This window comes from Emys orbicularis, chromosome 18 (genome assembly GCF_028017835.1).
Source record: "Emys orbicularis isolate rEmyOrb1 chromosome 18, rEmyOrb1.hap1, whole genome shotgun sequence".
NCBI classification, from domain to species: domain Eukaryota; kingdom Metazoa; phylum Chordata; order Testudines; family Emydidae; genus Emys; species Emys orbicularis.
The window spans coordinates 18107216-18131954 of record NC_088700.1 but is presented as its reverse complement, the minus strand read 5'-3'; the positions used below and the strand labels follow the sequence as shown (position 1 = coordinate 18131954).

The following is a 24739-nucleotide window of genomic DNA, read 5'->3' as shown; positions in this document are numbered from 1 at the left end:
TACATTTGATTCAGGACCCTAATTAGGAGCAGTTGCTGTCAGAAGCCTACAGTAAAAAAGCACCAAAGAATGTTTTGTCTTCTTTAGTGTAATCCACCCATTGGATTTCACTAACATTGACCATCAGCCTGTCCCCCTCCTCCATGAAAAGCACTGCCCCTAAGTAAATAGGCTGGAACCAGTTGTTTCCCATCTCACACAGAGTCTTGGTGGCAGTCAGTAGTTGGGTAGGCTCAGGGTAGCTGTCCGTGACTTTGGTGATGGTCTGCGTTATGGAAACTGGTTTACTGTGATTTGGAGTGGGCCCTCGGAAAGTGACCTGAGAGTAGATGTAGTAATCCCCGGCCTTTGGAATCATCAGTGACTTGTTGGTGTAGTTCATGTTGTTCTTGGTGAAGGCTAAGCCTCGCTCGTGTTCCCACTGGAGAACTGGCAACTGGTTTCCCATCGGGGGAGAAATATCTTGTTTCTTAACTGAGGAGGTAAAGGAGAAAGGAAAGAAATCAGTTAGTTCACCTGTTCAAGCAGGATGTGTGGCAGTGAGCATAACTCAGGTGATGGAGTCCTTCAAAAGAAAACAACCTGCCAGCACATTCTCTTTAGTAAGGGCTCACTCTGATGTGTATTACTGTAGTGCCCAGAGGCCCCACATGAAATCAGAGCCCCACTGGGATAAGCACTCTACATACACACTGTAAGGGTACGTCCACACTACCCGCTGGATCGGTGGGTAGCGATTTTTCTATTGGGGATCGATTTATCGCGTCTCATCTAGACGCAATAAATCGATCCCCGAACGTGCTCCCCGTCGACTCCGGAACTCCACCGGAGCGAGAGGCGGAAGTGGAGTTGACGGGGGAGCCGCGGCCGTCAATCCCGCGCCGTGAGGACGGGAGGTAAGTTGATCTAAGGTACGTCGACTTTAGCTATGCTATTCTTGTAGCTGAAGTTGTGTATCTTAGATCGATCCCCCGTCCAGTGTAGACCAGGCCTAAGAGACAGTATCTGCCCCAAAGAGCTTACAGGCCAGCTAGACAAGGCAAACAAAGGGTCAGAGGAAAGGAATATTATTACTCCCATTTTACATATGGAAAACAGAGGCACAGGGCGATTATGGCCAGATTTTCAAACACAACTAGCCATTTTGGGTGCCCACCTTGAGACGCTGTAAAGGGACCTAATTTTCAGAGAATGGACGCCGGGGCCCCTTTAAGGTGTCTCAGTTTGAGCACCCAGGAACTAAGCCACTTGGTGTCATTAGACCTGATGCCGCACAGCAAGTCTTTGGCAAACTGAGACTAAAGCTCAGCTCTCCTGAATTCTAGGCCAGCACTTACCCACAAGACAATCCTTCCTCAGGGTGCAGTCTGGTCACATCAAAGGGGGAAATTCACTCCAGTGTGTAGAAGGATTTGCCCCCCCCAAGGCCCAATGCACCATTTCACACCAGTTTCAGGTCTATATCAACACATCATCCTAAAATGCAGCCAGCTCTGGGGCACCTGTGTGAATGATTACAGCAACTGTACATAATGGTGCAGGACAGTAATCAATGAGACACCCCATATCCAAGGGACCCTTCAGTCTATAATTACCCTAACTTATATTTAGGCAGGACAGCCCTTGAGAAAAAGTGACATGGAATCTTTTCTGACCACAAATGATCAGCACCTTGGTGTTAATCTAATCCAAATACACCTCTACCCCGATATAACGCTGTCCTCGGGAGCCAAAAAATCTTACTGCATTATAGGTGAAACCGCGTTATATTGACGTTGCTTTGATCCGCCGGAGTGCACAGCCCGCCCCCACCGGAGCACTGCTTTACCGCGTTATATCCGAATTCGTGTTATATCAGGTTGCATTATATCGGGGTAGAGGTGTAGGTGGCAACTCCACCTGCAAACACTGTCCCAAAGTCATGTGGAATCTAGGTAGATTATCCTCCTTGCGTGTCCCATACAAAACTATTTTTGTGACTTAAACCTATCTCTAACTATGAAGGGTTCAGATGAGGTTTCCATTGGGGGCAGATTATCCCACATCTCCCTACTGTGGGGTATCTTGTACCTTCCTCAGAAGCAGCTGGGGCCAGCTGCTGTCAGAGACAGCACACTGGAGCAGATGGACCCCAGGTCTGATTCTGTCTGGCAATTCTCGTGTTCTGGTTTTTGCAGAGTTTGGAGGGAGGAGATGAGGCATAGTGGGACTTTTACCCTTCCTGTTTTGATCATCTCTCTTCCCCCATTTGTAATACAGCTCAGGCAAGTAGCTAGGAAAACAAGAGCCCTATATTTTATTTATAGGAGTGATTTCTGCTGGGGAACAGCAGTCAGCTTTCCTAGTAACTGTGTTTGTCACAAAAAATTGTTGTGGTAAAGTGGCAGCTGAGAAAAGTAAAACATCTGACTTCTGTGGGCAATAAAAAGAAACATACAAGGCTACTGATAAACAAACAAGCAAGACAGAGGCAACTGATTTCCAGGAGATGAGACCTTTTCTTTTGTGTGAGCGTGGGTTAATACTGAATGTTTGCTCTCTTTCCATATCATTCAATTTTGGGGGAAGTGGATGAATTAGGTACAGGAAAGAAAAACTTTGGAATTCTTCCAGACTTAAGTGCTAAGTATGCCCTGTGTGGTACGGGATGCAACAAGATCACACACAATTACTACGAGGAACAGGATTAAGGGCGTGTGGCTGAGAGATGCCTCAGCTCCTGTTAACGTCACTGGAAGTACTGGGGGCTCAGAATAGGTAGGTCTACACAGCCTGCAGAAGCAAACCTCCCAGCCCACATCGACAGATGGGCTAACGGGGCAGGTGATAGCACTCTACAAATATACGTGTAGACAGCGCTTTGCAGTCAGGGCTTGGGCTCTGAAGCTTGGGCAGGGGGGTGGGCTTCGGAGCCCAAACTCCAGCCCAAGTCACAATTTCAAAGCACTGTCTCCACAGTTTTTTAGAGCACTAGCATGAGCCCTGCTAGTCCAGACCTGGGTTGGGAGACTCACTGCCCCAGGCTGTGTAAACCTACCCAATCTGGTCTGAAACCCCATTTCCAGAACATTGCAGCAACTACTGGCTAGCACTGTTTTTCTCCTCTGGTAATATGTAATTCATAAGCGGAGAATGAGCCGTAATGCCTGGCGTATTCGCTGAGCAATATAACGCTATGATGGCGGGAAGTAGCCTCTGCAATAATGGATTTTGAGCTCTAGTTCATTCTAACTTTTCTCCAGAAAAAGGTAAAGCACACAGATGTGTGGGGGAAGACAAGTATTGCAATAGCATCTGGCGTGGAAGGAAGGAAGAGTGTTCTCAGATCTTTGGCTCCAGCTGTATAGAAACTGAGGTTAGGGGAAGCAAATGGCTGTCTGCTACCTCACACTTCCCCAGGGCTTCCTCGGGGTGTTCAAACCCTGGTATGAATTAGAGCAGCCTTAGGCCTTGCAATAGCCCCTCCCCTCCCCGAGGGCTAATTCAGCAGCTGGGGATGCTGGAGTGCAGTGGTCTCTATGTATGCAGCTCCCTAGCATGGCCCCTACACTGGAGTGCGCCACATCAGCTGTGCCTGGTATTTAGGACAAATTTAAAGCTCCTCTGTGCTACTGTAGCAGCTCCAAGCAGCCTCAGAATCTGGCCCAGAATCTGTAAAATTAAACTGGATTTACTGGGGACAGATGTGACTCTGGTAGGCCCTCTTTCTTATTTATCTGAGGCTGTGTTTACGCTTAAAATGCCACAGCAGCTCAGCTGTAGTATTTTAAGTATAAATATGTATTTTACCTAGGGAGGTGGTGGAATCTCCACCCTTAGAGGTTTTTAAGGCCCGGCTTAACAAAGCCCTGGCTGGGATGATTTAGTTGGGGTTGTTCCTGCTTTGAGCAGGGGGTTGGACTAGATGACCTCCTGAGGTCTCTTCCAACCCTAATCTATGATTCTGATTCTATTCACTATAGCACTAGATCATCACTGTAGTTAAGCCACCACCCCAAGAAGTGCTAGTTAGGTTAACAGAAGAATTCTCCCATTGACCTAGCTCTGTCTAAACCAGGGGTTAGGTTGGCATAACTACATCTCTTAGGGGTGTGGATTTTTCACATTCCCGACGGATACAGCTATGCCAGGTAAGTTTTCAATGTAGACCAGCCCTTTGACAATCATAAAGTGAGTGTGACTGTAATGTGTGTTACCAAAGTGGCCTAAATCAGGCTCTGGAAGTTCAGTGGTCACCCTTAAAAGGCCAGCTGTTCCCAACCAGTAACAGGACAGTCGTTTCCTAAACTGACTTAGGGAAATGCGAAATGCTCAGATACCACCACACCGTGATAGCTGGTTGTTAACAATTTAGTAGTGACTATCATTCCTCCCCCCCAAAAGTGATCAGAATGAAGGGGGTGCAATAGCTCAGTGGTTTGAGCATTGGCTTGCTAAACCCAGGATTGTGAGTTCAATCCTTAAGGGGGCCATTTAGGGATTGGTCCTGCTTTGAGCAGTCGGTTGGACTAGATGACCTCCTGAGGTCCCTTCCAACTCTGATATTCTATGAATGCACTTTCAGTGACAAGGGTAGAGATTAGGGACAGGAAAAATAAGAACAGACCCTATGGCTCAAATCAAACTTTCCCAGAGCTTCGAAACAGACAGGAAAACATATTTGTCATTTTCCTTTTCTTGTTCCTCTCTACTTGGAGGTACAATCTAGTGAATGTGCCCAAACGGCAGATCAAGGAGGACCAGAAATCTTTGGTGATTTCCAGCTAGATTTTGTAAATTCAAGGGATTGAAAGAAACTTTATTCAACTGTTGGGTGGCTCCCTGAAGTAAAGAGAACATCACACAAGCGTTTGAAGTTAATTAATCAGGAGTACAGAGCTACAGTCTTATCTTCTGAGCCAGCAGTCATGCAGGAGGGGCTGTCTCTTGCCTAGTGTCTCTTGCTACTATGTCACACTGGCTGTGCACCACAAATGACTGTTTTATCAATGAATGGGACCTTGTTCTCCTGCAAATCTGCACTGTCGTGTTGAAAAATTTGGAAAGGTTTGCCTTATTAGTAAAAGGCATGGAAAAGGGTCAAAAGACACAGTCGAGCATTAGCCAGGAACTTAAGGACAAACCCAGAGAGCAAAATCCTGCTACTGAGAGCTATAGGAACCTAGGCCCTGATTCAGTGGCGTGCTTAAGCACATGCACAACTTTGCACATTGACTTCAATGGGGTTACCCGCATGCTTAAAGTTACTCGTGTGCTTTGAGTGCTTTTTGGAATCACGGCCAGAGTCCCCTCCGCTGGGTCAGGCCATGGCAGAGGGAAAGGGAGTGGAACTTGGAAGTCGTCCACAAGGTTCTCGAACCATCACAGCCGTGCCAGCCGCCATTCTGCCACTGACTTTCCCCATTATGTCCTTGCCCCTGGGTTCTCTCATCTGGGGGCTGTAGAAATAGTTTAGAGCTCAGTTCTGCCCCTCCCTCAAAAGGGTGTACTACGAAGGGGTTTAGAGCATGCCGAGAGTCCCTTGCCCCTCAGCCCATCTACAGAGCAACCAAGCATCATCCCCTGGTCTGGTACCTTGACACTGCAATAAAAGACCCTCCGCATGGCCGCGGCTGGCCCGTGTCAGCTGCCTTGAGCTTGGAGGGCTCGGGCTGCAGGGCTAAAAATTGCAGTGTCAACGTGCAGGCGTGGGCTGGAGGTTGGGATCTGAAACCCCACAATGGTGGGGAGGAGAGGGGATTGGTTCTCAGAGCCTGAGCCCACTGCAGTGTTTAGCCCCATAGCCCAAGCCCTGTGTGCCCAAGTCCATTGACCCGGGCTCTGAGAGTCGGTGCCATGGGTTTTTTATTGCAGAGTAGATGTACCTGACAAGCTCCATGAGGGCATGGCTGGGAGTAATGCTGGCCACACCTGTTAAGCAGGGCGTAGCAAAGAGCACCCTTCAGCCTGCTCCCTCAGCCTTTCCCATTGCTTGTGACACCCCCCACTCCTGCCCTTGAGAAAGGCATAACACCTCCCGGCACCTCCCCATCCTCAGCACTGCTCAGACTCGGGAGAGTCACAACTGAACTTAATTCTCCTCTTGCACACGCTGGTCAATGGAGTTATACTGACGGGGAAAAGGTGTAAGTGAAGAGAATAAAGACTGTGATGCTTATGGAATATTAAAGGTCTGGTTCTCCTGTCCCTTAAACTGCTCTAGCGCCATTGACTGACAGGTGTGGGGTTACTCCTGATTCACATCACGATGAGACTACAACTAGGCCCTTTATGTTTAAATATTCCCGTTAAGTACAGCAGAAGAGTAAAATACCAGGCATTGATTTAAGCACCAAGATAATTCTAGCAGTTGCTAACAGCTGCCAGCCCGAGTGTTCATTTTGTAAGCAGCCTTTTAAAACCATAAAGAGAATCTTTCATAAAGTGCCCAGCTTTGCAGACACTCTGTATGAACACAGGGCCAGATCCTCGCCTGGTATAAATCAGCATAGCTCAGTAAGGCTAAGTCAAGTGATACCCGCTTGAGCTCTGGCCCAGAGAGTGTAAACGGGAGATGACTTTCTTTCCCCTACATTTCCTGCCTTGCAACGTCTGACTGTCAGTTTCCATCAGGCATGTGCGTTTTGGAGCTGAGCTTTTGTGCAGTGCAAATGTTAGTGACAACAACCCAGGGAGGCATATTATTTTTGAACAGTTACATTACCTGTCAGGTGTGCTCTTGGCTTTCCTGCACTGGATACTAAAGCTGTAATTAAAAAAAAAAAAACATTTGCAAACATCCGAGTCTGATTGATTCTTCACAGAGAGAATCTGTGCAGTCCCTCTTCATTTCCGCCTGGGTCTGTTTTACGAGTTATTTGTCTAGGCTGGTTTTTTTTTTTTTTTTTGTGGCAGGCAGGAATGTAATTTTGGACAGCTGATGCGATCACTGAACAAGCACCAGGACATGTCAATTGCACTGCAAGGCTTGTGAGAACTTGGCAAATCCTTTTAAAACAAACACTGCCCTCCCCCTCCCCACCCCCGCGAAAAGCAAAGCAAAAACCTCTTCTTTGAAGTAGATTTCAGCATGCACCAGGGCATCCTTTGTCGTTCTGCCATTTCAATACTAATATAGTCAGATTGTCCTCAAAAAGCCACAGGGCAGGTTTATCCCTACACCAATGCACAGAGGAGGAAGTCTGCACATCCCTTATTCAGGGCGTGCAGCACCAACCCAGCCACTCCCCCTCTTATGCCATCTTTCTGTCCCCCCAGCCCTCCACTGCTTCCTCAAGCCTGCCTGGGCTCTGCCACAGCCGCACCCTCTCCTCCTCCCTTCCTTCCCCACCTGGCCTCCCATCCACACCTCTCTCCTCCAGCCCAGCGCTTGCCTATGATTCTCCCTGACACTCCCTGCACTGCGTGACCATTGCTGAGGAGGCCTCTATAGACCTCCTATGTTGAAAGGAGTGGGTGGGGGAATGGTGGACTTTGGTTTCTTTGCACCAGCTGCACTGGCATGAAAGGGACCACAGGGCCCCTGTGAGTCTGGCCCACAGAGCAAGAGTAAGCTGGGGTTGGCTTTCACGTGCAGCTACATTTTCCCTGCACAGAGTCCTTAGCAGCACTAATATCATAGAATCATAGGACTGGAAGGGACCTTGAGAGGTCATCTCGTCCAGTCCCCTGCACTCAAGGCAGGACTAAGTATTATCTAGACCATCCCTGACAGGTGTCTGTCCAACCTGCTCTTAAAAATCTCCAATGATGGAGAGTCCACAAACTCCCTAGGCAATTTATTCCAGTGCTTAACCAGCCTGACAGTTAGGAAGTTTTTCCTAATATCCAACCTAAACCACCCTTGCTGCAATTTAAGCCCATTGCTTCTTGTCCTAGCCTCAGAGGTTAAGAAGAACAAATTTTCTCCCTCCTCCTTGTAACAACCTTTTATGTACTTGAAAACTGTTGTCATGCCCCCCTCAGTCGTCTCTTCTCCAGACTAAACAAACCAAAATTTTTCAATCTTCCCTCAGAGGTCATGTTTTCTAGACCTTTAATCATTTTTGTTACTTTTCTCTGGACTTTCTCCAATTTCTCCACATCCTTCCTGAAATGTGGTGCCCAGAACTGGACACAATACTCCAGTTGAGGCCTAATTAGCACGGAGTAGAGCGGAAGAATTACTTCTCGTGTCTTGCTTACAACACTCCTGCTAATACATATCCACAGATAACACCGTACAGGGAAGTAGATTCAGATATAGATTGTTATCTACCCCGAGCCTTTCCCTTCATTTATATTTTCTATTGACTCAAACCTTCACTCTCGGCCCAACCCTTCAGCTCTAACCCTGCCCAAACTTCCAGGGACTTTGATGGGATTGCAGGAGCGTGTGCCGCAAGAGGATTTAGCCCATAGCATTGCAGATGAGCTGTGCTCAGGAGAGGGTTTGCAAAGGTAGCTTTAAGCCACATGTACACCCTGCGGCCCCCAATTCTGGTTCCTTGTGGATGCTGGACTATTTCCTGCTATAGACTAGAGCAGTGGTTCTCAAACTAGGGCTGCCGCTTGTTCAGGGAAAGCCCCGGGCAGGCCGGGCCGGTTTGTTTAACTGCCGCGTCTGAAGGGCGGCCAGCACGTCCCTCGGCCCGCACGGCTTCCTGCAGCCCCCATTGGCCTGGAGCAGCGAACCGTGGCCAGTGGGAGCCGCGATCGCCTGAACCTGCGGACGCGGCAGGGTTTGTGGGTGTTACAGTTACACATGGGCATTTTAACCCCTTGGAATCCTGGGACCTACTTAGTTGTTAGTAGAGAAGGCAGCTGTCTCTATTTGATAGCCCTGGGAAAGTGCATTTCCGTATAGTGGAAAGAGAAGGAGGGTGAGGTAATATCTTTCATTGGACCAACTTCCTTGGTGAGAGAGCAACTCTTTCAAGATATTACCTCACCCACCCTGTCTCTAATATCCTGGGGCTGACCCAGTTACAAAAACACTGCCATTCAGTACTGCTCCTACACTTAGCTGCCGTGAGGAATTTGCAATAGCAGGTACCACCCCACCTGGACACATGAGTGAACAGAAGCTTTTATAGAAGAAGGAAAGGACTGGCAAACTTACAAATAGGTGATGTCTGTTGCTTTAGGAATCTAGACATGCTTTCATCTGCAACCTGTGAATAGATTCACAAGCAGTTAGTGTTCAGTTGATTGAGACAAGACAAATCATGGAGTATGTAATATTTGCAACAAAAGCGTCTATCAAAGCCTTTGACAATTGCCTCAGGAGACAGAAGAAGCAGCAATATTTGTTTACAGCTGAACTGAGCCTGAAGTACAAGCCCCAAAGTAGCTTTGGTTGTTGGTGCAAGAGCCTTCTCCTCCGCAGCTCCTGTTAGTTTGAAACCGCCTTCCAATATCCCTCTGCCTCACACACACAGGCCAGATTCCCGGGTCTGGCCGATCTGTGCTAAGCATGGGACCTGGGATGGGAGAACATTACTTCCAAGGCATCTTCCTGCTTCCTGGCTCAACCAGAGCCTGAAATGGCCCATAGAATAACTCAGGAAGGCCTAAGGGCTACTCTAAGTTATGCCACACGGAGCAGTCATCTGGGGACAGTTCTGCCAACCAGGGAGTGTGGAGCACAACTCCATCCAGCCCCACTCCCTCCCATCCCCAGCCTACCACTGAACATCTCCTACACATCAGGGAGGGGAGCCAGTCATGCAGAGGTGAAACAATGCACAGAGGTTAGAGCTGGAAGCCAGGATCTGACCCTGACTCTTTCTTATCTGAAAACATAGTGGGCCTGATCCTCAGCTGGTAGCATACCTCCTCTGAACAGGGGTACATTGATGTACAGCAGCCGAGGATCTGCCCCATAATTTCTCCCTTACTTCTGTACCTTGCAATTTCTCTCTCCCTCTGCTCTTTATTGTGTGAATCTGTAACTCTATCGTTTCATTCTCTAAGGCACTGGGGAAAGAGTTTGTGTGAAAGACAGATCAGTAACGAAAAGGAGCCGAGAACTCTCAGTGGCAGAGAACTAACCTTGCAAGTAAACAAGCACTTGACAGAGGAAAGGTCAGTTTTGTTTTTTTAATCACTTGCTAAATCACACTCTCTATCTGAGAGCCAGAGTCCCTGTGACGGGCATTCAGACTCACACAGCAAATATTGCAACATAATATTGACTCGGTCAGTGCCAAATACAAAAAGCATTTATGCAAAGCAGCAGGAAGGGCGGTTACCACTTGCCAGTCCTGCCAATGGTGTTCGCTTTTCCGATTCAAACCCACAAGAGTGCATGCATTCTTGCAAGACTTTGGTTCTTATCAGCCAGATTCTCAGGTGATATAAATCAGCATAATTTTGAAGCCAATGGAGCTAGGCTGATTGAGGATCTGGTCTACAGTTTGTGCATGTGCACCCCCCCGCCCCAAACCTTAATAGCAGTGCCTAGAGGCATACAATACTTACAAAGCAACAGAGAGTCCTGTGGCACCTTTAAGACTAACAGATGTATTGGAGCATAAGCTTTCGTGGGTGAATGCCCACTTCGTCGGATGCATGAGTGGGCATTCACCCACGAAAGCTTATGCTCCAATACATCTGTTAGTCTTAAAGGTGCCACAGGACTCTCTGATGCATTTTAAAGATCCAGACTAACACGGCTACCCCTCTGATACAATACTTACAGTGGTTCTCAAACAGCGGAGCATTTGCTGATGGTCTACGGAGAACCAGCTCAGATGATGCTGACTCTTCTTGTTTCCAGCTGCTAAACTGCATCAACACATTGCTTCTGCCTGCACTCTACACTCAGAGCCGGCTCCAGGCACCAGCGAAGGAAGCAGGTGCTTGGGGTGGCCAATGGGAAGGGGCGGCATGTCCGGGTCTTCAGCGGCAATTCGGCGGCGGGTCCCTCAGTCCCTCTCTTCCTCTTTCAGCTGCCGCCGAATTGCCGCCAAAGAATGAAGCGGCGTGACTGAGCTGCCGCAGAAGTGCCGCCAATCGGCTTTATCTTTTTTTTTTTTTTTGCTTCGCCGCTTGGGGCGGCAAAAAAGCTGGGGCCGGCCCTGTCTACATTAAAGACTCTTCTAATATTATTTCTCCCCAATTCCAGTAGCTGCTACAGAAATGGCAAAAAAGGCGGCCTATGCAATAATGAAAGGGAGAGCAGGTGTCCAGGAGACAACAATCAGCTAGATCATCAGCTGGTGTGAATCAGTGTAATACACTGATTTACAGCAGCTGAGGTGCTGACCCAACTCGCTCTGTTAAAATGAGGGCTAGGCAAAAGTGCGAGAACCCCTGCAGTACAGAGTCTGCTGGGAGCCTACTTATGTTGTATGCTTATGCACTTTGGGGACCAGACTCTCACTCGGTGTAAATCAGAGTAGATTTCATTGTAAATGGGTTTCAATGGAGCTCTGCTGATTAACTCCAGCTGAAGATCTGGCCAATGACAATTACTACTAGAAAACAGTGATAATATTTAATGTGTATATACATATATTATCCAGCTTGGATTATTTCTCTCTCTCTCTCTCTCTCTCTCTCTCACACGCACCCACCCACCAGCTGCTTCTGGGGGAACAGGACACATGCTGCATGCCAACATGGTCTAGATAATACTTAGTCATGCTAGGAGTGCAGGGGACTGAACTAGATGACTTCTCAAGGTCCCTTCCAGTCCTACGCTTCTATGACTCTATGGGCAAAAGGTGAATGAATGGCTGAGTTAGCTTTGTGGCAGACGGACAATATCCTGAATTAACTTTACTGAATTAAGTTAAACCTCGCTGAATTAGTTTTAACAGCTTTGGGGTCCATTGTTTTAAAAATGCAGTTGTGTCTGTGTTATTGTGGAATTGTATGTTTGTACCTTCTCTAGGAGGTTGACTCACTAATGCAATGTCTGGAAGGTATTAGGAACTTCAAAGGGCTTTTTGAAACAATACCTGTGAAATGGATTTCCTAGGAAGTACCTGGGGGCAAAGGAAATGCAAATGACCCACCTCTAATCCACCCTTTTGAAGCTATACCTTCCTGAGGAGAAGCTACTGTATATTTATTACCTGCTCTAGGAAACTCCAGATCAAAGACGCCTAAACAGTATACAGGGTGGACTAAACATAGGGTGACCAGATAGCAAATGTAAAAAATTGGGACAGGGGTGGGGGGTAATAGGTGCCTATATAAGAAAAAGCCCCCAAAATCGGGACTGTCCCTATAAAATCGGGACATCTGGTCACTGGAACTAAACATGTTATGAATGGGCTAGTTCTGAGCTGAGGCTGTGATGAATTTGAGACCACAAAGGAAATCCCTTGGGTGTGGTGCTGAAGGACTGCTCCGGCCAGATATCATGTTCGAATTGGGGTGATGTCTGCTAAGCTTATTAGCATTGGTGTAGGGGCTTTTTTCTTTTTTTTTTTTTGTAACGGTTTTCTCTGTAGTGCTTTTACCTTAAGAATAAAATAGGCTTGTATTAGAAAGAACTGCCTGTCAACTTATAACTGCGGACAATCGCTCTGTTATCAGTCCCTGAACAGAAAGCCAGCACGTGCTGGGGCAGCCGGTGTCTGCTGAGAATAACAAAGTGAAGGCAGGCAACTGTGCAGCCTGGAAATACCCTGCTCAGAAGGGAGTGAGACATGCCTCTCCGCCCCCCCCCCCCAAAAAGGCAACAGCTGGGGAGCTGGAAGCCTGAGAGTGGGGGCCCTTGCTGCACCACTGAGGGGAAATACAGGCACAAGTTGCCTTGAATTGAGTTGAACCTGGTGTGTGCTGCATTGAGGCTTCAGATTTTAAAACTGATGCCCAAAGCTGAGGGGCGTGTGTGGTCTAGGTCAGGAGACAGCTAAACCACTTATAAAATGGTAATTTCCCAATAGTTAAATTACATAGAAAAGAAAAACATTGCAACAGAAAATTCCATCCCTTCCCCAGCTACTCCGCCTCTGCCCCTGCCTTCCCGTCATGCCCCCCAGCAGAGCAGCATGATCTAAAAGACCCTTGTGAAAGCTGCAGGGCACAGTCTGCAAGATAGGAAGGAATCAGGAAGAACTCCCCTACTCAGGTTGACCTTGAACTGTTTGAGATGGGGCAGCTGCTCGGTCCTGCATATTGCATGGTCTGCAAGAGCTCACAAGATTGCTGGGATGTTTGAATACAATTGTAATTTATGATGCAATGCGCAGCATCACGGTCAGCTGAATGTGTCATTTCCCTGGAGGGACTTTACAAGGCCATAGTGCGGGAATTCCGCTGGGAACGTTCCTCCCCCATAAAATGGACATTAATGACCATTTTAATCACTTAAATGTCAAGGTAGTTACATATGCCATAACAAAGCTGTGTTCGGCCCCGATTCAGCAAGATACTTCAGCACACACCTAACTTTAAGCATGTGAACAGCTCTATTTATTGACTTCAGTGGGACTACATGCTCAAAGTGAGATCCCTGCTTATGTAGTTTGCTCAAGAACCTTACAAAAGCGGAACCCTCGAGATTTAATTAGAGCTGATCGTTTCCCTGAAAAGTTTTGACTTTTTGTCAGAAACGTAGAGTGGTTTTGGGACAAAAACTGTGTGTGGGGGGGAGGGGAATGGCTAACAACTGAAATATGTTTGGCTGAAAATCAAAACAATTTCTATTTTAGGCCAAAAGTTTTAGTTTTCCGAGGGGGGGATCCCCAATGTGAATAACATGGAGAAGAGAAGCAGTGGTGCCTAGTGGATAGAACACTTGGTTGGGACTCAGGAAATCTAGGTTCTATTTCTGGCTGTGCTAGTGGCCTGCTGGGTGACCTTGGGCAAATCACTTCCCTTATTTCTGCCTCGGTTTCCCTAACTGTGAAATGGGGATAATGATATTGACTTGCTTTGAAATCATATGATGAAAAGTGCTAGTTCTTTTGAATAGTTTGTTCATGTATATACTGCTTAGTAAAGATCAGTTAGGCTGAAAGATGCTATTTAAATACAAGCTGTATTTTCATACAATAAGGAGGTATCATTTATAGACCCCATAATGAAATACTTTTAAAAATTAGTCCTTTTAAAAATTATACTGGAGAGGTTTCTTATTCCCCATTCTTGATTAGGTTGGTATTTTTCAGAAGTCCTCGGCATCACCCTAACCATGCTGCCACTGAAGTCTGTGGAAAAACGCCCATTGATTGCAATGGGAACACAGTTAAACCAGCCTTGTGTGTTTCTGAAAAATCCCACCCCAGAGCTGATTGGAAGACAAGGATCTCCCGAATAGAGCTGATTAGGCCTCAACTAGAGTATTGTGTCCAGTTCTGGGCACCACATTTCAGGAAAGATTTGGACAAATTGGAGAAAGTCTAGAGAAGAGCAACAAAAATGATTAAAGGTCTAGAAAACATGAGCTATGAGGGAAGATTGAAAAAAATGGGTTTGTTTAGTCTGGAGAAGAGAAGACTGAGAGGGGACATGACAACAGTTTTCAAGTACATAACAGGTTGTTACAAGGAGGAGGGGAAAAAATTGTTCTCTTTAATCTGTGAGGATAGGACAAGAAGCAATGGGCTTAAATTGCAGCAAGGGAGGTTTAGGTTGGACATTAAGAAAAACTTCCTGTTAGAGTGGTTAAGCACTGGAATAAATTGCCTAGGGCGTTTGTGGAATCTCCATCATTGGAAATTTTTAAGAGCAGATTAGAGAAACACCTGTCAGGAATGGTCTAGATAATACTTAGTCCCACCATGAGTGCAGGGGACTGGACTAGATGACCTCTCGAGGTCCCTTCCAGTCCTATGATTCTATGAAATGGCAGCGTTAGTTCCTGTGAAGACTGTGGTATGCAAAAAGCTGCCACAGGCTTTCAATTCCAAAAGTGTCCAAAAGTACCATTTATAAACGTTTAACATTTAAATAAAAAGAAAACAGCTAAAGATCCCCCTCCCACACATCTTGTTTTATTGTACCCTTTTGAAAGGGGGTGTCAACATTACAAACCTGAATGCAGTAAAATAGTTAGGAATGGTGGGGTCATAAAGATTAATATGCAGCTGTGTTCAGATCACATCCGTCTCTCTTGCTCTTTACACAAGAAGAGAAAAAGCCTTTTTGGGGCCAGATTCTGTGCGTGTTATATGGGTGTGCATATGAGTGCAAATGCATGGGTAATCATAGACATGCAAGGCTGGAAAGGACCTCAAGAAGCCATCAAGTCCAGCCCCCGGTCCTGAGGCAAGACCAAGTATACCTAGGCCACCCCTTAAAGACCTCTAATGATGGGGATTCCACAAGCTCCCTTGGAAGCCTGTTCCAGAGTTTAACTACCCTTATATGTAGAACGTTTTTCCTAATATCTAACCTTAATCTCCCTTGCTGAAGATTAAGCCCATTACTTCTTGGTCTACCTTCACTGGACATGGAGAACAATTGATCACCGTCTTCTTTATAACAGCCCTTAACATATCTGAAGACTGTCATCAGGTGTCCCCCGCCCCAGCCTTCTCGTCTCAAGACTAAATATGTGTTTTTTACCCTTTCCTCATAGGTCAGGTTTTCTAAACCTTTCATCATTTCTGTCGCTGCCCTCTGGACTCTGCAGTTTGTCCGCATCTTTCCTAAAGTGTGGCACGCAGAATTGGACAAAGTACTCCAGCTGAGGCCTCACCAGTGCTGAGTAGTGCAGGACAGTTACCTCCTGTGTCTTACATACAACATTCCTGTTAATAAACCCCACAATGATATTATCCTTTTTTGCAACTGCATCACATTGTTGACTCATATTCAATTTGTGATCCACTGTAACCCACAGTTCCTTTTCAGCAATACTACACGTTAGACAGGTATTCTCCATTTTGTAGTTATGCATTTGACTTTTCCTTCCTAATGGCAGTACTTTGCCCTTGTCTTTATTTAATTTCATCTGGTTGATTTCCTACCAATTATCCAATTTGTCAAGGTTGTTTTAAATTCTAATCCTGTCCTCCAAAGTGCTTTCAACTCCTCCCAGCTTGGTGTCATCTGCAAATTTTATGAGTGTGCTCTGCGCTCCATTTCCAACTCATTAATGTAAATATTGAATAGTACCAGACCCAGGACTGATCCCTGTGGGACCCCACTAGGTACACCCTCCCACTTGGACAGCGAACCATTGATAATTATTCCTTGAGTCCTGTCTTTCAACCAGTCGTGCAGCCACCTTACAGTAATTTCATCTAGATCACTTTTCCCTAGTGTGCTTATGAGAATATCATGCAGGGCTGTCTCAAAAGCCTTACTAACATCAAGATATATATCACATCTACTGCTTCCCTTGGAACCACTAGGCCGATAATCCTGAAAAAGAAGGAATTTAGGTTGGTTTGGCATGATTTGTTTTTGACAAATCCATGCTGGCTATTCCTTATTATCCTCCAGGTGCATACAAACTGTTTAATAATTTGTTCCAGTATCTTTTCTGATACTGACCAGTCAGGCTGACTGGCCTATAATTCCCATGATCCTCTTGGTTCCCCTTTTAAAGATAGTTATTATATTTGCCCTTCTTCACTCTTCTAGGACCTCACCCATTTACCAGGAGTTCTTGAAGGTAATTGCTAATGGTTCTGAAATTGCTTCAGCTAGTTCCTTAAGTATCCTAGGATGGATTTCATCTAACTTGAATACATCTAACTTATCTAAATTTTCTTAACCTGTTGTTTCCCTATTTTGCTTTGTATGCCTTCCCTCTTGCTGGTAATATTAATTCTGTTGAGTATCTGGTCAGCATTAAACTTTTCAGTGAAAACGGAAGCAAAATGGGCATTAAACACCTTTTCAACTTTCTCAATGTCATCAGTTATTAGCACTCCTTCTCCTCTAAATAAAGGACCTACATGTTCCTTTGTGTATCTCTTGCTTCTAATGTATTCAAAGAACCTCCTCTTATTGCCTTTTATATCCTTTGCTAGGTATAACTCATTTTGTGCCTTAGCCTTTCTGATTTTGTTCCTATATGCTTGGGCTATTCTTTTGTAAGCCTTCTTAGCAACTGTCCATATTTCCACTTTTTGTAGGATTCATTTTTGATTTGGGGGTCATTAAAATGCTCCTGATAGGAAGAATAGGAAGGGGCCAATATGGTTCTATCTTTCCTTCACATTGGAATAGTTTGCAATTGTGCCCTTAATATTGTCTCCTTAAGAAACTGACAACTCTCCTAAACTTCTTTTTCTGCTAGACTGTCTTCCCATGGGACCTTCCCTATCAGTTCTCTGAGTTTGTTAAAGTCTGTTTTTTTCTGAAGTCCATTATCCTAATTCTGCTGTGCTCACTCCTTCCTTTCTTTAGAATAATGAAATCTGTCACTTCATGGTCACTGTCACCCAAATTGCCTTCCATCTTCAGATTCGCTACCAATTTCTCCCTGTTAGTCAGAATCAAGTCTAAAACACCTGTCCCCTTGGTGACTTCCTCCACTGTCCGGAACAAAAATTGCCCACAATACATGCCAAGAACTTACTGGAGAGTTTGTGTTTTGCCGTATTACTTTTCCAACAGTTGTCGGGTTGTTAAAGTCCCCTATTGCTACCAGATCTCATGTTTTGGATATTTCTTTTATTTGTTCTAGAAATGCCTCATCCACCTCCTCTTCCTGATATAATATATGCACCAAATTTATTTTGTGTCATTTCCAGGCATGGAATATTGCCTAAGCTTGACCTGTGCTGTAAGGACCTGATCCGACTCCCATGTAAGCCAATCAATAGACTCACTGACTTTCATGGGAGTTGGATCGGGCCCCAAGGGAAATGCATGATACCTGCGTAAAGCTGGAGTCATTACTATCCAGTTGGGCAGTGGTGATAATGCAGGCAAAGTTTGGGAGGTGAAAACCACACACCTGGGGCCAGGATGTGAGGCTTCTCCTCAGCCCACCCACAGCCGTTCCTCCAGCCTATGTACTGGGGTACTGGGTAGCTGATTCAGCCTCCCTCGGCCACTTGCACAGTATGTTGAGGCCATTGGCTTTGCATAAATGTGGTTCCTTTCGGCTCCTCTTTTGACCCTCATCACTGGCCTCCCTGCTGGCCAGTGCAGATCTGGCATGGAGAGATCCATGCCACAGCTGGCGGCTTTGGAGGCCCGTCTGCACTGCTGCAGCCCACTCCCACAGTCGCCACTTGAGTTCAAAGTGGGCTGCAGACCCTTGTCCCTTCTCCATTTGGGTGAATTTCCCTCTAAACTTGATTCTGCCTGCCTCAGGACGCCTTTGACACACCTGTCCAAATCTCAATGCCATCAATGAGAGTTAAGTGCAAAGAACAGCAATTAAGACTTTGCTACCCATTTACAGAAGATTAACTGAGAAGACTGATAAGGCAGCAACCTACACATTCCTAGCTGCTGTGTCACTCCACTAGTCCGCTCTAGGGCAGGAACTGTGTGCTCAAGTTATATTCTAAATAAACTCAATGAAATGGAATTTGGCCAGGGAAACAAATGTGTTGTTGAAGCCACCACACCGCTAAGGGACAGCGGTACAGTTGTTTCAGAATTAGAGCACAAAAGAAGTATCTGTTATTTTGAAAAGCGGGTGGGTGTTGATGGTGGAAGGCAGGCAGGAAGCTCTGGAGCGTGAACCCCATAGTTCTACACAGACCAGGTGCAATACAATGAGGAAAGCAGAATTTCCGGTTTGCCCATGTTGTCCCTATCATGTGCTCTATCCCAGAAGGGCTGCCTCTAAAGATCAGGCAACAGTCTAAGCTTGTCTCGGGCTGGAATATGACTTTAGGCACATGCATGCGCGAGGGGTGGCATGTAATCTGCACCAGCCCTGCAGAAGACCTAGGAGAGACACTCCTTTGTGGCACAACTCCCTCACGCACTTCCCTCTAGCTCCTGAGGGAAAAGAGTTACTGCTAGCTTATAACATGGCAAAAAATGCACGCACGCCCTCAGGCCAGCTCAGCCAAGCAACCCAGCACTGTTGTGGAGCAGAGAGCAGGCTCTTCCCATTGTCCTCTCCACTGGTCTCCTCATCACCAATCTGCTTGAGAGGGCAGCAAGCAATTATGCGGCCACTGCTGATTCCTATCTGTCCACCTGCTTTCAGGGGCAATCAGTGGGAACACAGCTTCAGCTTATTCCTACATGCCCAGACCCAAGGTCAAGGGAACCTGTGCAGAACTGTAAGTGGTTGGGGATAGGCAGGGGCTCTCGCTCCCTTCTAAGAGATCCAACCACCATTTAGCCTTCACTCCTTTTCTTCTCAGTTGGGACTGCTAATTATGATGGAGAGTGGTCTGACAAAAAGATGCCCTTAACCAGCACAATCTGAAATTTTTAAAAGACCAATGGGAATTAATTAGATCAAAAGGGATTTTTCTGTTTTTTGTTTTTTTTTAAATTGTTTAGAAAAGAAAAGACTTTGTCTGATAGCATTCCAATTGGAATGAAAGGAGCTGCTCCTATGAGTAATGGCTACAGGATGAGGCACATACGAGGAGCCCAAATTCAGTTCAGAGCACTGGTTTTTGGAGCATGAGAAGAAAGTTCTCAAGGAAAGTCAAACACACCCATAACTATTTCACGGCTGCTAGTCACTGCTGACTGACTCAGTTCTCAGTGGAGCAAGTGAAAGGTTTATTGGGTGTAGTAAATAATTTAGCAGGATAAGTATGTTCCGCCCACTCCACTTGGCAGAGACAGATGACACATTTCCAGCTATGATGATTTTTTACTTTTGCCTACTGGGATTTTCATTTGATCATAACAGCCAGTTTTTAGAGTAATATCAAGAGACATGCATTAATTTCCTTTCATGTACATGTATAAATAATAATTATATTATTATATTATTATAATAATATTGTCCAGAATGAAGCAATCCTTAACGCTTACAAAGCACCTTCTATCTGAAGATCCCAGAGGCATTCACCAGCATTACTTCATTAACCTTTACAACACACCTGTGAGCCAGGTAAGTATTAATCTCATTTGACAGATTATTTTATTATTTCAGTTGTGGTAGCATGTAGAGGCCCCGACCAGGATCTGGACCCCCATTGTGCTAGGTGCTGTACAAATATATAGAAGGACACAGTCCCTGCACTGATAGGCGGACATTATAGGGACTAAAGTCAGCAGTAAACTCTGCCCAGATACAGAAGTCCACCCATTCAGAATTCAGTGTAAGGTGTCGTGCCAAGTAATGTTGTGCTAAGTAATTATTACAGTAATGGGCACTATAGAAACCACTACAGCAGACAGTGAGAGGCATTGAGAGGTTCAGTGACTTGCCAAAGTCACGAGGCCACATAGTGAGTCAAAGTGAAAGCCGGAAAGAGAACTGCTGATTTAAGAGTTGCGTGTTTTTAAGCAGTATAAAACTGCTTCTCCGTATACAAACATGCACTCACACACATTGTACAGATGTGGATATAAATAGGAAATCTGCCTTAAGCATTCATCTAAGCAACCAGCAAACACAGTAAGTAAAGAGGGTCTAGAACTAATATTGTGTTTGACACCCTGGAGAGATTATAAAGTCTTTGACCAAGAACTGTATGTATTAGAAATAAGCCCCTAGCTCTGATTTCACGGTGTGTGTGTTTGTACATATATCTACACAACTGCATGTCAAAGAGTGTAAAAACCTAGTGGCAAAAAGTTTGCCAGAATAGAAATAAAGCTCGTATTCAGCATATTAGTGCCTCTTGATCATTGTTGTTCATAGTATTCATTCAATTAAGACTTTGTTCATACAAATTAGCAGAGAGTGAATTTCAAGCATAAAGCTGAAATTCATTAAGGTCTCGCTCCTGCAAACAATCAGACATCTGCTTACCTTTAAGCAGGTGGGTAATCCCATTGACATCAGGGGGAATATGCACCTGCTTAAAAAGCTGCTGTGGATGCCAGCAGCCTAGGGTTTAAAGACAAATACCTACAGAGGTATGCATGTGGAGATAGATGTCCAGCTGTTTGTTAGAGATAGACCTGAAACTGTCCCCTGAATCCAATGCTCCTGAACATTGGAAAACTTTTGATCAGGAGTTAGATGAGGATTTGAATGTTGGGATTAGGGTCACTCTCAATAATTAGCCCAGACTGGACCCTCATATGTAAGCATCCCAAATCTCAGGGAAATCTGAATTCACATGCGACTCTGGAGCTGAAATGGGTAGTTCTCACCCATCTGATACACACACACACACACACACACACACACATATATGGGTATTTGACACAAACACAACCCACACATAGAGGGATGGACACACGAATGACATTTAGCAGGTGGCTGGTGAAATAGGGTCCTTTCAGCCTGCAATGAGAGACGAGAGAGCTCTCAGCTTGAACCAGAAAAAGGGGGAACGGAGATGGTCAGCCAGATCCCCAGCTGAATTCAATGGCACGACCAGCAATTTACACTAGCTGAGGAGCTGGACCATAGAGTTTTCTTTAGTCTGCCAGTTAGGATTTAATATTGTTCCTGCTCTTCTGACCCTATTCGACTCAAGGAAGAGAAATGGAGAAAAATCTGCCTATTAAAAAACATTTCCTCCTCCTTCCTCACTGTGTGCATGAAAGAAAGAAAAAGCAAGCAAGCAAGCAAGAAACAGTACGTTTGTTTAACATTCTTCCTTAAAATTGCAAATCCATAAAGCAAGAAGCCACAAACTCTTTCTCCAAACCCAAATATTTAAAGAAACTCTCTTCTCTTTTTCTTAACCTTTCCTTAAGATCACCAAGAAATGGCACTTTCTTACCTGAGCCGGGCCAGATTTATGGGCTCTGAGATTTCCAACCAGCAGATAGGTTGTGGGTAATGCCAGGACTAGAACAGACAGCAAGCAAAAAACCACAGCACAGCGTATTTTCTTCAGATCCTCCCTGACACCCATTCCGGATTCTTGATTGGTCATATGAACTGCTTCCTCCAGGGATATTTCAGCAATGTGTGGCATGCCTTTGACTGGCTTGTGCACCTCTCTCTCTGAATAGAATCTGGGAGGAGGAAAATCTCTTCTGCTTGCTGTCCTGCATGGAGACCCCCATTAAATAAGAGCTCACTTGAGTGTGGGATGGCTCTGCCCCCCTACACACACATGCACCCTCCCTCCCATGGAATGCACCGCCTACATAGAAATCCAGTTCAGGGAGACAGACAGAGCACCACTTTTGCTAAGCTTGGAGAGGTGCACGTACTATGCTTGTGTCAGTTTTTCCTCCCTTTACAGAAGGAAGTTAGGAAAGTCCCAGGGGGTGGAACCAGGATAAATTAAAATGGATCAGATTAAAAGCTTTTCCACCCAGCAAAAGGGAACATGAAACCAATGGGAGTGAAAGTGAGAGATGAGAGAGATCAGCACAGAAATAATATACTGTACTCAAAAATTACAGAGTATACAAATTTAATTAAAAAGAACAGGAGTACTTGTGGCACCTTAAAGACTAACAGATTTATTTGAGCAGAAGCTTTCATGGGCTACAGCCCACTTCATCAGGTGCATAGAATGGAACATATAGTAAGAAGGTATTTATACATACAGAGAACATGAAAAGGTGGAAGTTGCCATACCAACTCTAAGAGGCTAATTAATTAAGATGAGCTATTATCAGCAGGAGAAAAAAAAAAACGTTTGTAGTGATAATCAAGATAGCCCATTCCGGACAGTTGACAAGAAGATGTGAGGATACTTAACATGGGGAAATAGATTCAATTTGTGTAATGACCCACCCACTCCCAGTCTCTATTCAAGCCCAAGTTAATGGTATCTAGTTTGCAAATTAATTCTAGTTCAGCAGTTTCTCATTGGAGTCTGTTTTTGAAGCTTTTCTGTTGCAAAATTGCTACCTTTAAATCTGTTAGAGTGACCAGAGAGGTTGAAGTGTTCTCCTACTGGTTTTTGAATGTTATGATTCCTGATGTCAGATTTGTGTTCATTTATTCTTTTGCTTAGAGACTGTCCGGTTTGGCCAATGTACATGGCAGAGGGAGTGGCTGGGTCATTACACAAATTGAATCTATTTCCCCATGTTAAGTATCCTCGTACCTTCTTGTCAAGTGTCTGGAATGGGCCATCTTGATTATCACTACAAAAGTTTTTTTTCTCCTGCTGATAATAGCTCATCTTAATTAATCAGCCTCTTAGAGTTGGTATGGCTACTTCCACCTTTTCATGTTCTGTATGTATATATATCTTCTTACTATATGTTCTATTCTATGCATCTGATGAAGTGGGCTGTAGCCCACGAAAGCTTATGCTCAAATAAATTTGTTAGTCTCTAAGGTGCCACAAGTACTCCTGTTCTTTTTGCGGATACAGACTAACACAGCTGCTACTCTGAAACCTGTCACTAATTTAATTGAGGATAGTCACATCAAGCAACTCTAGGAAGGAGCGGGGCAAGTGTCCTTTGATTGTTTAGGGACAGGTAAAGTGACTCTGAGGCTACGTCTTCACTATGGGGGGAGGGTCGATTTAAGATACGCAACGTAGCTGAATTCGACATATCCGAGCCGACTTACCCCGCTGTGAGGACGGTGGCAAATCGACCTCCGCGGCTCCCCCGTCGACGGCGCTTACTCCAACCTGCGCTGGTGGAGTACAAGCGTCGATTCGGGGATCAATTGTTGCGTCCCGACGAGACGCGATAATTCGATCCCCGAGAGATCGATTTCTACCCGCCGATTCAGGCGGGTAGTGAAGACGTAGCCTGAGAAAGGGCTTGATCCTGAGAAATGCTGAGTGATTCCTAACTTTGGTGGGAGTGTGCAGGGTGAGTTGTGCCCATCTGGAGGTGCTCAGGCAACCACTCCCAGGATCCAGCCCAAAACAAGAGCTGATTTGGATTCCTGCCTGTTTCTGAGGTGAAACCAAACTTCTTTGCAGGTTGGAAAAATGTTGGGCCAGTTTCTATGTTTGAGGGGTTCTTTTCAGTGCAAATTCCCAGGTGCCTGTTGTCACTGGTTAGGAAGGGAAAGGAGAAGGGTAGTGTCTCTGCTACACACTGCATGCTTTAGTGTCATCTTAGTTTATTGGTCGGCTGATATGGTGATGTCAGCTGAAAAAAGGGCTAGGGGCCCAGTCCTGGGCCAACAGGAGTTTAGTGATTGATCTCAGTGGGAGCAGATCAGGATCACAGCTAATAACCCCAATAAAATTAATAAAATAATATCAGGCCATATGGTGTGATTTAAACAGTCCCACCTGGAAGCGGGGGGGGGGAGGGCATTGACCCTCAGGGAGATCCAGGAAGTGCTTGGGAGCCACAATCCCTCTCCAGATTTTCTGGAATATTGAAGGAATTGCACATGCTGTATTTTACTTTGGGACATGTGTGCCCATCCTTCCTCCTTACATTGGCATGACTTGTCAGGACATCCTTAAATAATGGGATTGCTGCCGTGCCTGATTTCTGTATGCAAATACAGAGCGAGGCTGCTGCTGCTCCCCTCCCTCCCACTGCATGCGTCCATGCATGATTTAGAAACAATCAATCAGAGGAGAGGCAAAGGAAGACTGCAGATTAGCAGCTTCAGCAAGGGCCTGATCCTGATAAGAGCTGTATACCTATAGTTCCCACTGAACTCCGTGCTCACCCCTTCTAGATGAAACCCTTGCAAGGAGGCAGAAAACAGTGACAAATCAGAATCTCCTTTTAAATATTGGTCTGTGTGAGTTTAGTGCATTGAAGTTCTCAACGGTAGTGCTATATTGTGTAGTAACTGGGGGCTCGGAAATGATCAGTTATTACTATTTAAGAATTACCCAGC

General features: G+C 45.5%; 1 protein-coding gene across 1 annotated transcript; it reads right to left on the bottom strand.

Moving 5' to 3' along the window:
* Positions 1–46: 46 nt before the first annotated feature.
* On the bottom strand, positions 47–21926 carry TNFSF15 (TNF superfamily member 15). Its single transcript, XM_065418949.1, has 4 exons — positions 21729–21926; positions 9101–9152; positions 6704–6745; positions 47–474 (listed from the first exon to the last, which is right to left on the bottom strand). Exons 1-4 carry the CDS (start codon positions 21924–21926, stop codon positions 47–49), a joined length of 720 nt encoding a protein of 239 aa, XP_065275021.1.
* Between the last annotated feature and the right edge of the window lie 2813 nt (positions 21927–24739).